Source organism: Mycetomoellerius zeteki, unplaced genomic scaffold (assembly GCF_001594055.1).
Source record: "Mycetomoellerius zeteki isolate Tzet28-1 unplaced genomic scaffold, Tzet1.0 scaffold124, whole genome shotgun sequence".
NCBI classification, from domain to species: Eukaryota; Metazoa; Arthropoda; class Insecta; order Hymenoptera; family Formicidae; genus Mycetomoellerius; species Mycetomoellerius zeteki.
The window spans coordinates 216,213-234,269 of record NW_017256169.1 but is presented as its reverse complement, the minus strand read 5'-3'; the positions used below and the strand labels follow the sequence as shown (position 1 = coordinate 234,269).

The 18,057-nt window shown below is 34.3% G+C and overlaps 3 protein-coding genes across 11 annotated transcripts in view; all 3 read right to left on the bottom strand.

The window, feature by feature from the left end:
• Positions 1-390: 390 nt before the first annotated feature.
• Positions 391-1,917, bottom strand: LOC108731322 (uncharacterized). Its single transcript, XM_018461597.1, has 2 exons — positions 1,496-1,917; positions 391-597 (listed from the first exon to the last, which is right to left on the bottom strand). The coding sequence occupies exons 1-2, from the start codon at positions 1,713-1,715 to the stop codon at positions 464-466; spliced, it is 354 nt and encodes a 117-aa protein (XP_018317099.1). The 5' UTR covers positions 1,716-1,917; the 3' UTR covers positions 391-463.
• A 1,212-nt stretch (positions 1,918-3,129) lies between these two features.
• On the bottom strand, positions 3,130-15,840 carry LOC108731295 (mutS protein homolog 4). Its single transcript, XM_018461549.1, has 16 exons — positions 15,815-15,840; positions 9,747-9,814; positions 9,524-9,672; positions 9,183-9,376; positions 8,559-8,680; positions 8,263-8,480; positions 7,396-7,590; positions 7,121-7,307; positions 6,893-7,032; positions 6,728-6,831; positions 5,614-5,833; positions 5,440-5,541; positions 5,067-5,180; positions 4,447-4,655; positions 4,091-4,286; positions 3,130-4,008 (listed from the first exon to the last, which is right to left on the bottom strand). Exons 1-16 carry the CDS (start codon positions 15,838-15,840, stop codon positions 3,130-3,132), a joined length of 3,123 nt encoding a protein of 1,040 aa, XP_018317051.1.
• Positions 15,770-18,057, bottom strand: part of RhoGAP19D (Rho GTPase activating protein at 19D) — a 36,426-nt gene continuing 34,138 nt past the window's right edge. For 4 of the 9 annotated variants that reach the window (XM_018461585.1, XM_018461584.1, XM_018461591.1 and 1 more), the window contains 2 exons: positions 17,591-17,841; positions 16,338-17,318 (listed from right to left, as the gene is read on the bottom strand). In XM_018461585.1, the coding sequence (XP_018317087.1) occupies positions 16,338-17,318; positions 17,591-17,841 (1,232 nt within the window). Of the gene's footprint in view, positions 17,319-17,590; positions 17,842-18,057 lie in introns of those variants that run through there. The other 5 variants (XM_018461590.1, XM_018461589.1, XM_018461588.1 and 2 more) reach the window with 3 other exon arrangements.

Below are 18,057 nucleotides of genomic sequence, written 5' to 3'. Positions count from 1 at the left end.
TGATCAACAATAGCCTGACAATTTTTGCTTTTGGTCGGTTCTTTTAAGTGGACTTAATTAAGCTTCATTTGCGATATACGTGGAAGCTAACAGAGCTTCGAGCTGTTAGCCTTGATCCATTCTCGTGTCTTCGACCAGTCTCCTCTTCTCCACTTCCACGTTCCACTACTTATGCGCTTTAAAACTTGGACCTTAGACGACGCTTATCGAAGACAAATGTACGCAGCATAAAAATATCGGCTAAGCCACGTTTGATTATTTTCTCTTATCAATGCTAATGATCGTGAACGAATCGATCGTTGGATCTCAAAATGAGTATCTCTTTTTATATCCTCAAGTTATTCTACGTAAATATTTGAAACTGACAAAAATGAGGAAAAGATTGTTTAAGATACTCTTTTATTTGTTTACTATGCACTTTATATTGTACTTGTAATGGCATACATAAGAATGTTTTGTTATCTCATTCAATATCCTCCTCACAGTAATCCCATTCCTCCTCACGAGATTGAGTATTGTAACCTGGTAACAATGGATTTCTAATTGGAGTCGTAGTTACTGTATCGGGTTTTCCGATACCTAGAGTGGTCAGCATTCCTGGTGGATTTAGAACAGAGATTTGTGTTAATCAATGAACGCCTACGTTATATAAAAAATTTTGTGAATTATTGTGACAGCGGTGATACTTTGACCTCTTAAAGTTACAAGTATTTGGAATAGAATGCCGTTTAAATAAGATATTTTTCGATCAACTTTTTACACGTTTGACGAAACACGTAACTCTCATGGAATTGTTAAATATTCACGAGAACTTAACGAACCAGAAACAAAGTCACGGGATAAACAAAATGATACAAACACCTGAGAGAAATACACTGTTTATTATATCACTTATTTCAATAAGTTGATACTACCTACATATTTGATTTTCATAAACACATTTTATGCTTGTTGTGGAATAACCATTTAATGCTTGAATAGTTTTCAATGGAATGTTGTACTATTCTTTCAGTAGAATATCTTTCAATTGCATATACGTATAAATCATATTAGAGGCAATAAATGATATTGGAGAAGGAAATTTTCTATTTACTCTATTTTTCAAAATTGCCTTTCTGTTCCCCAAAATATTTTTCCTGGTCAATGCCTGATTTAAATATTATTCGTAGATTTAAAGAGCAGAGTTAGAAACTATTTTTTTCCTCCAATATCTTTTAAGGCTTTTAAGCAATTAGAAGATGTTCTGCTAAAAGAATGATATAATATATTGCACTGTAGCAGTTGTTATACTATTTAAGTGTGTGTGACTCTATTCCGACAAGGATAGAATCTGTATTAATGACAAATGGTAGACCAATTTCTATTAATAAAACGAGTAGATAGTATATTTTTTTCACATTATTTTGTCTATCCTTTGTAGGTTTTGAATATGTAACCATTATATATTATATGCTATTTTGAGAGGCACGTAGAACATATATGCTTGACATTAGACCTTTAAGTTTTCCCATCATATTAGTTTTATCCTGCTCCTCTTCCTCCTCCGTCGCTGGCTTCTTTACGCTCTGATAGATCGTGTATCCGATACCGAAGACGTGATTAAATACGAATTGAGCAGTGCAGAGCACCATAACCACGAGAATGGGTAGGCAGAGACTGGTCTCGAAATCGTCGAGAAACAAGTTCACTGATTCCGGTAGCAGGTCAGTAGACATTCTCGCGTGAAAGTCTCGTTCCCTGGAGTTTAACCTTTATACTTCGATTTTGCGATATTGAAAACAACTGTCGACCGTTCGAAGATCATTATCGCCCTTTCGTCTTCATTACGTGAAGCTACTCGATTTTGTAATTTTTATATGTATCTCCTCGAAAACGAACCTGTCAATTTCGTGTCTTGTCAATTTCGTTGTGAGGAGGTCTTCGTCTCGCGCACTCATATGTTCGTCTTGCTAATGTGAATTTGGCGGCAATTGGCACGCATGCGGCATGTTTTCTACAGATATGATAAGGGAATAAATAAAAAACGAGACCGTCAATTAATTAATATTTTTATTACCACATGAACACAAATAAATTAATATATTTTTGAAATTGAGTAAAAAATAAGCATTTTTTAAATAATGGCTGCGTTCAACAGAGAAAACTAATCAGTTAGCGCTTAATGATTCTTTAATATGATTGGTTCTTGCCTTTAGTTCTTCACTGGATCTAAATGCAGGAACCAATTATATTAAAGAATCATTAAGCGCTAACTGATTAGTTTTCTCTGCTGAACGCAGCCAATGATGAAAGAAAATCGTCCTTAAAAACTAGTATATTTTTGTGGAAAAACGATACACTTGTCAATACATTGCTTATATGGACAAATGTTACAACTCTGATAAGGAATAAAATGTACACTATAATAGGACAGCAGAAAAGTCTAAATTATATCACAGAGACAGCCTAAAGATATCTGTAGGATGTCTCCGTATAATATATTCAGGATATTTCTGCTGTGTGGGAATGTTCAAATTTTGAAAATTTATGATATAGTTTTAAAGAACACATTATTATAATTGAAAATATAACATGAAAAGGAAATGAAGTTATAGAAACTGCATACTCACTTTTTAACGATATGGTGGACTTGCAGAACGTATCCAGAAAGATGGAAATCGGATTCAACTCAACAAAAAATGAAAAATGAACAAAAGCTTTATTTTGTTCATTTTTTATCAATGTACAAAATGGATAAAAAAAGTAACAGGTAAAATAAATAATAACATCAAACTTCTTTTTCCTTTTTTATTTATAGATGAATAAATGTTTATTTATAGATGAAAACATACAATTCTACTAACTTTCAATAATTGCAGTAAAATAAAAAACGATTTGACTAAGGAAGCCGTGGGGTAATATTCGACCTCGATTTCATTAAAGGGTTAAAACATTGTCCCATTCAAAATTTTAAAAATAAAATTCTTACTGAAAAGCTATTAATTTTGAGACGTGTTATCTTTTTTTTGTTAAAGCATCAATTTTTCTACAAAAATATAATACTAGTCTTTAAAATTGATTCCTTTCGTTATCTCGAAAATTTTTTATTTGTGTCATTTTTCAACGCAGCGATATAATAAAACGTGTTTATTACAGTGGTAACATCATCACGTCATTATCCGTAGAAAAGTCTGATTTCAATGTTATTTGTGTATCATTGAAGAAACTCTCTTCGTTAAAGTCATCGCCTTCGATCTGCCGAAAAATCTTCGCCTCTTTCGACCGTGCGGTCGTCTTCGCTATATCGCTCGGGGTTGATTGAGACGACCTAGGTAGAGTGATGTCAAATTCTCCCTCGGACAAGCAATAATCGTGATATTGGGACTGAGAGTTAAAGGATGTCGATGGAGAGGTCATTACCGATGAGTTTGTAGTAAAATTCGATCGTAGATTTGCTTCGCAAAGTTGCAATGTTGTTTTCGGGGTGCTCGCCGCGAACGACGTGCAAACATAAAATCGCGGATCGCTCGTCAGAGATTGCAAAGAAGAGTTTGGATTAACGAATGGATTTCTATCGATTGTCTCTGGCAATGGAAGTGCCTTTTGATTTGCTATGACATCGTGTATCGACTCGTCTGCCTTCCAATTGTCGTTTTCGACGATTTCCATCGGTTCATCTTGGACTTTGTCTTCGTTCACCTTTTGTTCATCTTTATTCGCCGATTCTGGTAACAATACGACGTCTTCCATCCTCGTCATCGTCAAATTATTATTCGACGCAACAACAAGATTTTTTTCTTCCTCATATTTCTCTTGTTCTCTACATTCCTGCACGACGTTGGGGGATTTTATTTGAACTTGCGCTGGCTGCGCTCTTTTCGTTTGCTTGCTTAGATCCAATTGTTTCATGATACTTATTATATTTGCGAAAGTGAAACGATTATTCTCCAATAGTGCGCGTAACTGAACGATCGCATTGTAACATGATTTCTCCCACGACAAAGAACTCGTGATGGATCGAAAATTATTCTAAAATGTAAAATATTCGAATGATTATTAATAATCACATGTTTTCAATAATTTCATGAATATTTATATTTTATAGACTCACATTTTGTGTGTTGACGGATTGCTGGAACGCGTACTCTCGCGCTTTAATTGTAACGCATTTTGGTAGAGAGGATACTTCCGCTAGAGCGATCCCATAGTGATCTGTAGGTCCTGTTCCGGGATTCAATTTGTGAGTATATATCAGATGCAGATCGTTCGATTCTTCCGACTCCGCGGTTTTCGTCTCGAAACAATGGCTGAAAGATAATAAAAAAGATATAAGAAGTATATATCTTATATCTCTCTATAAAAAAAAGTACAAAAGATATAAGAAATATCTTATTTCTATTATAATCATATATATATATATTTTTTTTATATCAATGTATGTGTAATACGTCCATAATTTCCACATACGTTGTTACGTTATAATACATATTGCTCAGCGCGGTAAGATGTAAAAAGTGCGTCGCGGAAAACGTGAACGCGGTCGTCAGCGATAATTTCTCGCATATCGCCCAAGCGATGGCGGAACCCTCCTCAACCGTAGTATGTCTGCAGAGCTCGTCGAGTATGACGAGAGACTTGGGTGTGACGGATTGCAGGATGTATTGTGCCTCCTTCATCTGAAACAATCAAATCATCAGTAATTACGTTTAATCGTCACTCTGCAAATCAGCAGTACAATTATGTCAACAGTCTTGCATTGGAAGTATCGGTTCTTGTTAAACGATTAAAATCGAGTAGCGTTCTGATCATTTTAGTGAGAAATGGTTTTTATAAAACATGTTTCAAATAAAAGTTATTTGGTTTGAAGGGAGATAAATAATGGTAAAATCAATTTTCGAACAAAACGACTTTTTGAGGTCATGCCATTTTAAAAAATGGAATTATATGATTTTCATAAATGATTCTTCTATTTAGTTTACGTTTAAAAGTATTGAGGTGGGAATATCGAAAAATAATTTACAAAATATTTTATATTTTCTGATTCTGATATACATATTTTGATATGAAGTATAAAATATCTCGCTCACTTCGAGGACGTAGGCGGATGCATTAAGCTCGGCGTCATCGCGAGAACTAATCCTACAAAGTATGCGATCTGCAACGCGGAACGTTGCTTTCCTTGCCGGTACATAGGAACCGATCTGCAATGAGATGCGAGTAATGGGTACGAGATACCGATATGTCGGCTCATTACCTAGTTTTACGAAACGCTCTTGTCAAGCAAAAATTCTGGCTGATCGAATATTATATATAGATACATTACGCTATAGATGGAATGATTCTTTTACAGAAGTGTGTTTTAGTTTTATTACGTATTACATAATAATGAATATTTTATGTAATTAATGATCCAAGATAAATGCGAAGGGCATCCATTAGTATATGCATCATTTGTGTCACCTGCGCCATGATTTGAAGTAGAACGATCTGCTTTAAATACGTAGACTTGCCGCTCATATTCGGTCCAGTTATCAGGTGAAAATTATGCGTAATCGATGCGTTCTGTTTCAACATAAAATAAGAAAATATCATACATTTTCTCGAGATATACAAGTTGTTTAACGTTCAACTTACTACGTCGTTAGCTATAGGAAGATCTCTGTTAAATAATTCCATAATAGGGTGTAACGAGTTTATTAATTCTAATTTCACTCCGAATGACGGTCTCACGTATTCTGGATTAGAACTGATTTGCGCCAACGATAAAATTAAGTCTAACTCCGCCACATCAGTGCTTAATTGAAATAAACAACCGACGTGTTGTCGGATGTCCTCCAGTAAATTGGTCAACAATCTACGAATTATTGTCTCATTAACCCTTAATACACACAATTAGATCATTCGTATCCATCGCATTCGTTTTCTTTGAAATACTAAGAACATCTGGCTAAATAATGTATTTGGCTCTATCCTTTCTTTTTTTAATACACAACTTTATAAAGATGAAATATTTGTTAATAAAACTACACATATAGTTACTATTATTATTATTATAATAGCAATAACCATATAATAATTGTGGTAACATGTAATTATATGTCGGTATTTATAATTGATTCTTATATTTAAGAGAGAGAGAGAGAGAGAGAGAGAGAGAGAGACTGTCTTAATTAATAATTCAGATTAAATACAATGATTTCAATGAATCAATTAATAAAGACTTCTTTACTTAATAATGAAATCATAAAAAAATATATACAACGATTGGGCATTAGGAGTCAGCGCTAGAAATCAATTGCGCAAAAACTTACAAAAATAACGCGAAAATTTTATAATTAAAACCTAATATCGTGGAAATGCATTTCTGTAACGGATGCGTTTCCATGATATTAGGTTTTAATTTATTGTTTATTAATTTCGAGCTGAAGATGGCTCAAAACGAAATCGAAACGTCCTAAAATTTTCACGTTATTTCTGTATAAGTTTTTGCACAATTGATTTCCAGCTCTGACTCCTAACGCCCATCGTTGTATATATTTCTTTATGTCTTAATTAAATACAGTTTTAAAATGTCACGAACTAATCAGAAGGCCGTATTAGCATCTTAAGAAATATACTTGAAGATGGTCTTGAAATAAGAACGGACTATGAATATCGGCCATAGACGCAAATACCAAAAATTTTTCTTTCAATGTATACCATACATAAGAGTTAATATGATGATATAAGGTTTTACAGAGTAACTTACGTGTTACTCATCATGTAAATCTCCTCGCAAGCGTCTTTGCATTGTTTATTCAATGTTAATAGCGCCGTTGTTGTCATTGTGAAGGACCTCCTATTCTTTCGTGCCTGTATAATCGCGAAATTAGAAGCTATTATTGATGTTCCGTGTTGATTAGCAATAAGTTACCTGAATAAATTCCGCCGGTAAGTCCGAGATTATCATGTTTGAACCTCGTGGTATGACAACATTTATATAGTAACCCAAATTTATGTTGTATTCTAAGGATAATGGAAGCTTGTGTTTCACGGCTAACTGCTCCACCATATCTAATTTGAATCGAGTCCAAAATTTTGAATAATTTTCGTTATTTAGGGTTTACGGTTTAAATATAATATATTGATGTAACGTGTTTACTTTTCATGTCGCTAATCAACTCGCAATAGATTTGGCGAGCGATATCCAACAACTCGTTGATATCACTTTTTATAGCGAAACACCGTTGCATACTCAAGGAAGTGCATCCCTTCACGAATCTCGCGTCCGCATGAATCAGTGTTAAAATTTTATCCTTCATAACTTGGAATTCTGAGTTTCCTAAATTCTGCAAGCATGAAACCATTGGTCGCGTGATCAACGTGAATGAATCGCGAACATATAACATTATAGTAACTGCTATAGAAAGCATAAACCTTTCGTGTTTTTACAAAGAACGGATGAACACCGATCGCAAGAATCGCCTCTAATTCCGGAACGGTGTCCAGGCAGCTTTTCAAGAGTAGCGCATAATTTAAATTTCGTTCCGCATTTTGCATGTCGTTGACGTACAGAGGTTTAATCGCCAACGTCAATAAACGATCCGTACCGAACAAGCGTTGTACCACCGGCTATGAACAGACGTTATAGATACGATAAAATTGTTGGTTTAAATGTAAAGAGTTGAAATCATTATAGCATTCATATAATATTCATTCCAATCTTGTTCAAGATCGTTTTAAGCCTGATTATGGGCGATCTTAAGATTCCATTCAGTTAATTCCGTTAATGAAATGACCGTACACCGTCTCAAGATCGTACTTAAGATAAAAGAGAAATGTGTAAGTATGTATATGTGTGTGTAATATTTGTAGCTGTAATTGCATAATAAAATAATTATGGCTAGAAGCTCTATTTTTATAATTATTATACTGCTGTAACGTCATGTTTACAATGCAATGTTTATTGTTCTACTGACTATGAAAAATTGTATAACTGTGATAATTTTAAATATATTAAAATATCAAGATATGAATGATAAATATCTTTATAATAAATGCACAAATATTTTTTTAACATGCGTTCACTATTTGCGTGATAATTACTAATTAATAATAATTAAAAAATGTGTAAAAGAAAAAATATTAATGTACTTGAAATAGCTATAATATGTGTATAATCGGTATGGTTAAAGAACTATAAATATATTAAATATTTATAATAGTTGATACCAAAATTAATTAAAATAAGAATGAACTATGAATACTGTCCTATGAATGTCAGTCTAAGTAAGCCACGACAACCTGAAGACTGATGCACAGAGAATGATTTGACACTAATTCCGCTACGCAGGATTGTCGATTGGCGATTAAAGACTCGTCGCACGAAGGCTGAAGAATGGAAGCGCGCAGGAGTCTTCTGCCCATAGGGGTCAAGCAGCGGTTCATCGTGCCCAGCAGACTGACGATGGACTGCTTGGACTGCGAGACGACCAGTTCGAGACTTCGTGCACTCTCTATATCTGTACAATGACGATTGCAGTACCGTTTACCACCGACATCGTTTTTGTACGAAACATAGGGTTCGAATTATAGTTTACCGATCATTGTGGTATTCGGCGACCCTTGAAACTCTATCCTCATCGATTTCGGAGCGTAAACCATGTGTTGAACGTACTCCACATATTTCAGCAATGCCGCAGCGGCAGCTAAAGCGTAATACCTACGGTCGAAACAGATAGCCGCGGCCGTTATTCACAGTTGGTTGTTATTTTAAGATTATCTTAAGTAATGTCTTAAGATATAAATACAGCTTTATGATTGGCTTATGATATCTTTAAAACTGTACTTAAGACCATTTTAAATATAAGAACCTATTATGAATAGCGGGCGTAATCGGAGCTTTATACAATTAACTCTTTATTTACTCGCGTGGAGTGTCCAGGATATTCCTGTCTTATAAATTCGCTTAATATATAAATACTATTTATACTGCACTTTATTATATTTAGCGCAAATTTTTTTACAATTAAAAAAGATTTTGCATTTAACTTTATTTATAAAGAGAGACTGGATAAAATATTATTAATCTTTATTTAATTGTAAAGCAAAAAGCACAATGTTAAGACATAATTAGAATATCAAAAATACTCCACGAGTAATTATGTTAAAACAAACCAGATGAACAACGTAGAGTTAATTAAGATTAATCTTGATAGCGTTACTTTTGCTTTACTATCAGCTCCACGGTCGAGTATTCTCTGGCGCATAGAGTTCGCACGCGTTCCATACCGGTGGACTCGTTGAAGTGTACTCGCGAAATCGGCGTGATGTTGAGTGCATGAAATTTCTCTTTAATCGATCTGTACAGTTTGTTCCCACGACCGTGATGTTCGCACATCGTTTCCGGCATTAGTATCTTAAAAACATAACAAAAGAGAAGAAATTGCATGACGAAGATGTAACCCATGAAATATTAATCTTCTTCTATCAGATTAATGATCTCTTTGATTCGTTTAATTAATTCATCTTCTGTTTTAAAAAAGTTTTATCTAAACGTGCTCACTTCTACCGGGTCAACAACATTGATTTTCGTCAGAGTATTCACATATGTTTGACAATCGCTGATCTGACAGAGAATCAAGTATGGGTATTGAAGATCTATCGCTGCCAAACCGACTTCGTTCCTGGCATCTCCTCGGCCGGCAGTTAACGCTATGATGAATAAGACATCCGTGAATAAGGCAGAGTAAGTTACTTGCGTTATTTATCATTTTACATTTACTCACCAATCACTATGCAGGATTCAGCGTTGCTGGACGTGCCGAACGGCGTCGATTTCGTAGGATTAATCGAGCTAATAGATATCGAGACATTATATTTTGTAATGAAAAATATCAAGAAAATAAGATTATACAAAGTGATTTTCTAAACTCTCTCTCTCTGGGTTAGTTTATAATTCTCTTCTAAGTACCTACACAATATAATTTTCCAAGGGATGTCCTAAGGATATTCCCAAGTCTCTCGAAGAAGTATGTTGTGTGGGTAAAAATGAAAGAAAAATAGTGTTATTTTTTTATAGATACAAGGATGACTCTTTAGAAAAAAATGTAGATACCTTTTTTAATAAGAAATATAACTTTTTTACGTAAATCGATTTATTCTTCTATCACCTATACACCGTTGGAAAATTTGTGTTAAAATTTAACTCTCTCATTTCATGTATCTCAAACTATTTAAATAACACAACCTATATACAGCACAGAATTTGCAGCAATATCGCTGCAAAATCTTTGCAATATTGCTGTAACGTGCAATGTTGTTGCAATGTTACAGCAGTGTTACTGCAACTTTTGTGCAACTTTGTGTTGTAGGGGAATCATATTATGTTAAATTAACACTCGAATATGTTAAAAAAATTGAATACAAAATGTTAGGACTTTAGTGGACTGTTTCCAACACAAATACGAAATATTTCTACTGTGTGAGGATATAAAAATTAAATTATCTAAAAGCCAATAATTAATAGAGAAGAAAAGTTTTGTTTTGACATGTTTATTGACAAATATATTATGATATCTGTTTATCATAATTATATTATAATTTTTTTCTAATCTTCAACCGTAATGTAAAATGTCTAAAAATATCAAGATAAAATATAATATTTTAATATATAATATTTGTCACACTGAACATATTAAAACAAAACACATTCCTTTTCTTCATTATTAATTTTTAGATAATTATTTATCTTCAATTATACTGTGTATAAGAATACCAAGAAGTTAAAAGTTAATCATCAAGAAAAAAAAATATTTGACGTTTTTTGACAAATATTGTAGAATCAGCTTCTTTGTAAAAGAGATTTATAGGCGCGAGATTTATAGCTCATCCTACCTACGGCGAGAAGTGGTCGGTAAATAGGACGATGTAGAGACGTAGTTTTCTCTGCGATTATGTCTTGGCGTCTTTGCATTGGAATTTACGGGTCCAGAATTCGCCAGTGGTCTCAGAAAATCCGAATCGAATTCTACGTCCGTAAAAATAGTATATCCATGAAAAACGAAGTTTCGAATGGCAAAACGGAGAACGCAGCCAGATTAAAAATTGAAAATGTATTGATATTTAAAAACTGATGAAAAATTGTGGTAAATATCACAGACGTAAACCGCAATCGACCTCAATCAATTGACCGTTAGAAATGAAGTATATGGAGTCGTGTAATGATAGTTAAGAACTTCGTTGAAATTTTATCTTAATTGAATTAAACTTTATCTTAATTAAACTGGAAAAATGTATATGAATTTATAAAAAAAAATATTAAGCATCAAGATCCGCTAGACCGAATAAAACTCTTTTCGCTTATTTATATATTAATTAAATTAATTCAGTTAAGTGGTATTAATTCAATTAAAGTATTCTCGCTTTTAATACCATTTTATAATCATCTTTTAGGAATTTTTTTTAATATAACAGCTATAAATTTGAAATTTGTTACATTTATTCTTCGATATTTGAATGTTTTTTTGCACACTATGCCCAGTTTTATAAGGGAATTTGGGCCCCGGGTGAACAACTTTGAGACATGCCTAAAATTTTAAGGTATCAAAAGAGAATCAAAAATTCCATAAGCCTAACTTCATAGGAGAGGTTTCCTGAGTGCTATATTGGCCACATTTCAATTAGGCAATTAAAACCTTTTGTTTCATACTTTGAGTGTCTCTCTCCCCTCTTCTTCGATTAATATATATCACTTATAACTATTCATTTGAGTCCACAAAAAGCTTTAGTTATCTTTGTCAAGATTGGACATATTCCAGATACTAGATGATTCGAGAAATCGAATAAAACCAGTCCTACATGGTACACAATACATGGTTATAATAGCGAACTTTGAACAGCTGTAGCACTCAAGGGACTCATTTTACAAAATTGTGCATATGGAACTTTTTAATCCTTTTTTGATGCTCTACAATCCTAACTAGGTCTCAATGCTGTTCAGCCAGGGCTCAAACTGGGCATAGTCCTTTCTTCAAACATTATAAACGATTTTCTTGATATTTATTAATAAATTTATATGGGCATGTAAAAAAAATACCCGTTTACTTCCTATGATTTAAGATGCAGGAATTATTTGAAACAAAAAAATCTAAAAAGATTTTTAATCTATATAAGTATATATATAGTTCTCGTCCGACCAACAATCAAATTAAAAAATTAACTTTTGTAAAAATGGCAAAGATTGAAAAAAATTTTTTATTTTTTTATTTATTTTTTCGCTTCTTCCTTACATGAAAAATTAAAAAGTTGAAATTTTTATTTGATTGTAGATCGGACGAGAACTCTATATTTTATAGATTAAGAATCTTTTTGAATTTTTTGTTTCAGATAACTACCTGCATCTTAAATCATAATAATAATAAACGGTTATTTTTTACATATAAATTTGTTAATAAACGCCAAGAAAATCGTTTATAATGTTTAAAGAAATTTGTAAAAAAAACATTCAAATATCGAGGAACAAATGTAACAAATTTATGATTGTTATATTAAAAAAAATTTCCTAAAAAGTGATTATAAAATGATACTAAAAGCGAGAATACTCCCTTAATTTTTTTAAATGTAAATCGGTAAATCGTGAAAATGAGATGTACATAAATTTTTTAGTGATATAGTGCCACTTACGATATTTTGGAAAGATATTCGTGACGCGTTGCGCGTTCGATATTGAAACGATTCTGCCTCTCGCATAAGCGCGCCGTCCTCTCGGCGGAGCAGCCTGTATCACATTCATTTTGCTCAGCGAGGAGGCGAACTGGTTCTATGGAATATCTTAAAGATCTTGCAGCTTGCCGTGTAAATTTTAATAGATATATTTTTTGTAGCAGCACTACATGTTTTAAACTTAAAGGAAAAAATTCAGCTGCACAAAGAACAACATTATTCTTTCGAGAATCATCTGAATTTAGCCTCTCATAATTATGTGGTAAATCCAGCCAATCAAATCTTTCGAAATGTCGCTTGAAGTTTAACCTTCTATGACGCCATGTAATTTATTTGAATTCTTATGTGTGTCTATATTCATATATCTATATTTATTAAGTCTTACTTAATTTTTTCAACATAACTAAAAGCGAATTCAATTGGACGCACTCAGTGCACATTACTCGAAGTAATATGTTTGCATATTATTCTTTTATAACTAAGAAGTCTGTTTATAACGGTTTTTTTTTTACAAAATAGTCAATCTTTTCCAACAAGAAAAAATGAAGCAAAATATCAAAGTATAAAAGTGTTTCTAAAATAAAATGTTCAAAATGTAGTGTACATCGTTGTTTAACTTTAAATTATATATCTTGCCAACTTTCATACTAAAAATGTTATATATATATATATATATATGCCATGTAACATAGTTTTTATAACAATGATTTACATATGTATACATGTTGTATATCATCATCCATTGTTACTTCAAAGTTACAAATGCAATTACATATGTAAATATGCAATTTTTTTCAAATACAAAAATGTTGAGTGTTAGAGAGATAATATAATTAATCTTAAATTATATAGAAGACAAGGATACAAAACACTTGAAAGCTATCAATCAATCTCATAGCATATATTTATTTACAATTTCGTGTTCTTTTAAGAATTTGCGATGAACATATCCACTTGGGCTAATAATAAATAACACGATCACAATCATTATATCCCTCTCGAAATAAATTATCGCTCTTATTATCGTCATCTCTTAGAATTTAGTTACATTTGTATTTACATGCATAATCAAATCGATTGTCTTCGGCTACTTTACGCTTCGAATTTCTCAATTCGCGCGACAGTAACTGGTATTACGTAAAGTTGTTTAAACGCCTCGTTCCGGATAGACGAAGAGATAACACGTGATGTACGGTGATTTGCAAAAAAAATTTAGCTATACGTATTTACAGATTAAATCTTAACACATAAACTTAACGTAGGACATATTGCGCCGATCCCGAGTGAATTCTACATGTATATTAAGGCTAAAATTAGTCGCGATTAATATGTCGCGTATACAGACTTCTCTATAATTCGGATATCGTACATGAAAAAAGATTTATTAACAGTATAATTATAACTAGGTGAAGATAATTTTGTTAATTCAATAATAATAATAAAACAAACATCATGTTTTAATAAAATATTATATATTTTATTAAGACTTTTGAGTACTCATCTTAGTCATATTGAATCTTGACGTCATAAGCGAGAAATGTGTCATAAACGAACGTTGATTTTTCTTACATGCCATTTGTAAATAAAGAGAATTTGGATGAAAAAAATAAAATGATGAAGTCGCTTGTAAAAACGGGCCGAGACTATCCTTACTTCTCCTGACAGTCAGAAAATAGGCGTAAAGTACATTTACGTTTTTATTCATGCTTTTTCGACTAATTATTGATTCTCATATAAATAAGGATAGTTTCGGCTCATATTTACAAGTATTTTAAAACGATCTAATCATTTCGTTTAATCCAAATTCTTTCTATTTATAAATGGCATGAAAGAAAAATTTACGTGACATTTCTCGCTTATGACGTCATGATTTAATAAGGCTGTTTTCAATTAGACTGCTGTTAATTAATGCTGTTAATACATTTTTTTTCGTGTATCCGTGGTTGAAATTCCGGGCGCGACACCAGCCACAATCGCGGCACTGAACGAGTGGATTTCTCGTTTGATATTCGCTTATCGATAGCTTGGATGCAATACGACGCGGCGCGCTAAACGCAAATTACAAAGGTAAGATAAAGGCAAAAAGTTTTGCATAGTATATAGTTCTCGGGGTACAAATAATGCAACACTAACGATCCACACAAGAGACCCAAGCATCTGAGATATTGAGTAACTATCTTACGGCAATACAAGCAATACACATACGTGTTGCACCGGTTAACGTGTCATCCTCGTAATGGGGCACAGTGGGAAATCTGGCCGATCTGGGGAAACGATCGAGATCCTAACAGATTCGCGTAGGAATTCTCATCGTCATTTACTTTAAAACGGGCAGATTCCACATTGTGCGAGGCACCGAATGTATATTATAATTGACGGCACCGTTCGCGTCTTGCCTTTTACGATAAAATTTACAATGACGCAACAGCAGCAGAGTACAGGACTGATCGTTAATATCGATCACAATGCACATAGAAAATAGGTTTTTCACGCGCTCGTGTAAATCTTTGCATGCACGCACGCATGCACGCAACACAACCGTAGTACGCATAACGATATGTGTACGTACATTGACAGGCGCGCGATCAATTAAGTTTTTATCACATTGTAGACTTTTCATCGGAGAGCTTACGTAAAAAAAGTTTCTTAACACTATGGATGCTACTTTTTAAAGAACTTTCAAGTGTACCGATCGCTCGCGACTACATGTCGTGGAAACTCGGCAATTACAAGCCTACAAAACGCATGCACGGTCATTATCTTTATCCTAATGATCACCTATGTCATATCTGCGTTAAAAATAGTGCATTCTCGCGTATAGCCAATACGAATCCGCACACGAGGATCGAGCTAGTTTCGCACGCATGTAGAACATCTGCAATGATTATTAAGTGATTATTAAAATATAAATTTAAAGACGTAAAATATATATAGTCACCTTACTATAGTTAATGCTTAATCGAATCAGCTCGCATTATACATCGTATGTACAAAAAAATGTCACAATCACAATTCACAAATAAAAGATAATGTGTATACATATGTATTTATTTTTATCTATATATTAATATATATAAAATTGACACAATGCAGATACCACATGCAATATATAATCACTAAATAACTTTCTTACGTTGCCTCAATGCAGATTAGCTCCATTTTTGCTATCCGCAGATCAGTAAAATGTATTTATCTTTTTCTTTAAAGAAAAAGAGTCTAATGGTTTCCGGTTCGTTAAACCAGAACGATTTTCGATCATTGTAACGATTTGATGTTAAACATTAAACTCAATTAAAGATTAAAACATTGCGGTGCAGAGAACGTGAAGATAGATATCTTCTCCTTTATCTAATCCATCTAGCCTGAATCTTCGATAGTATCATTCGACTAACGATTAACGATAAATGATTCATAGAATGATAGCTTTTTGGCACACTGGCGATTAATGAATGTCAGCGTTTCCGGCGAAACAAACCTAGATGCGATCCAATTATTATGGGGTATATAAAAATCTGATATAGTTCCGTTTATATATAATATAAACCGGTAGAAGTATTAAAAATGATGGCAGGTAGATATAGATATGACAACAGCACCGCGTGCATGTATTCAGAGGTGAATATAGAAATATATCAAGTGACTTATTCGAGTGTATATTATACGTGACTCTCGAGGGGCACCTTGAAAACCTTGGATGCGAGACTCGCATCCGGCAATGACTGCGGCCGAGCGGCGTTGGTTACGTTGAAGACGACGTTACTGGGTCCACGAAAGCTCACCTCGATCAGAAAGCTCGTGTCAGCCATGCCAACTCGATTGGTGCTGAGATCGGGGGAGCTGGTTCTGAGCTGGCTCTTCTTCGGTCTGTAGTCGCTTCTAATGACTCGCTCGGCCTCCGATTGCAGTTTATTATCGAGCCAATGCACCTTGTCAAAATCCTTAGTGCTGCCGACAGTGTGCCTTCGTTTGATCGATCGTTCCGACATCCCGTTCTTCCGCTTTAATTTCGTGGCGCTTTCTTTTCGCACCGATTGTCGCCGCTTGCTGATATTGCATTCAGTCTTCTCAGTCTTCGTCAGCGATTCCGAGCGTTTTAGTTTACTGCCCGGCGACTCCGATCTATCAGAGTGTTTGTTTAAACTCTCGGATCGCTTGAGCGGCGATAGCCTCTCGGTTGAGTGTTTATTTAAACTTTCCGATCTTTTTAATCGCGATGTGGTGTTCTCGCATGTTCTCTTATTCAGAGACTCCGACCGTTTTAGGCGAGACCTCGCCTGACAATTTGTCAAGCTCTCAAATTTTTTCAGTTTGTTGGAGTAACTGGAATCTCCGGTCTCGTAATGATGACTCCTACTGTTATCCTCCACCTTTACACTAATGTCGTTGTTCTCCGATTTACTTTCCTGAAGATTCTTTTCGTTCGCCAGTTCGTATCGTTTCGGGTTTCCCAAACGCAGACGATCGTCCCCCTCGTCCACATTTTTTTGATCTTCGTTTTCCGTCGTGTGATTTGTCGTAGATTTCGTTTCCAATCTCTGCTTGTCGTTCGCGCCGCGGTCATTGTTTGGCGTGACGGATTCTAAAGGATGCGGCATGTCATCAGCTACCGTTGAGTCGGTGTCCTTTTCAGGAACGTCCTGCGGTAAACGAAATGGAAACTGATGATAATGATAAATAATAACTATAACCAGGAAATGGAAGCAACTAGTTACTGTAACTGTCGTTATTTAATTACTTTATTGTAATAACGATTTGATAATGACATTGCGAATTTTTTATGATGATAATAAAAGTCCTCGCTTTCGCTAAAATCTAGACGAAAGTTTATTATTTGAGATAGTCATTCCAGTCCATTCGCTTTAACGACAATGCTTCGGAAGTTTTACAATGCGCGATATCGCGTACTTACATCCTTTAAGCGAGAGAGGTGACTCTTGTCGAGCGATTTATGAAGACTTGGATCGCGATAAGCTTCGGCAGACGGATATTTGAATCTCAAGGACGTGCTCGACTTCTGCACTGGATGTTCCTGCACTGTAATGTCGTCCTTGTTGCAGGCTGTGGATTCCGGAGGAGGCTGTGTTTGATTAAATGACTGATTGACGAGGGACCTCCACTTGCGATCGAACGTAGTCGTGAGGCTCGTTAGAAGGTCGCTACCTGTAATAGGAGATCTGTGTTAATCGCGCGGAATATGTGAGGTTCGACGCGACGCGAACTTATACGCCAAAAAAAAACACTCAAAGCATCGAATTGGTTACTTGATCGTTATTGTAACGGACATAATCGTGACACAATCGCTAAACAGGGTGAATATCAGTGTATATGCACTTCGTTTATCGCGCAACTGGTGAACTCTTACGTGAGTGCATTCCT

Coding starts and splice junctions, on each gene's coding strand:
- LOC108731295 (XM_018461549.1), bottom strand. CDS start 15,840: ATGGAGCTAATCTGCATTGAGGCAAC. Junction 8,481..8,558: donor GCCGAATACCACAATGATCG/GTAAACTATAAT, acceptor GTCATTGTACAG/ATATAGAGAGTGCACGAAGT. Junction 7,591..8,262: donor CTCTGTGCATCAGTCTTCAG/GTTGTCGTGGCT, acceptor GTCTGTTCATAG/CCGGTGGTACAACGCTTGTT.
- LOC108731322 (XM_018461597.1), bottom strand. CDS start 1,715: ATGTCTACTGACCTGCTACCGGAATCAGTGAACTTGTTTCTCGACGAT. Junction 598..1,495: donor TATGATGGGAAAACTTAAAG/GTCTAATGTCAA, acceptor TAAATCCACCAG/GAATGCTGACCACTCTAGGT.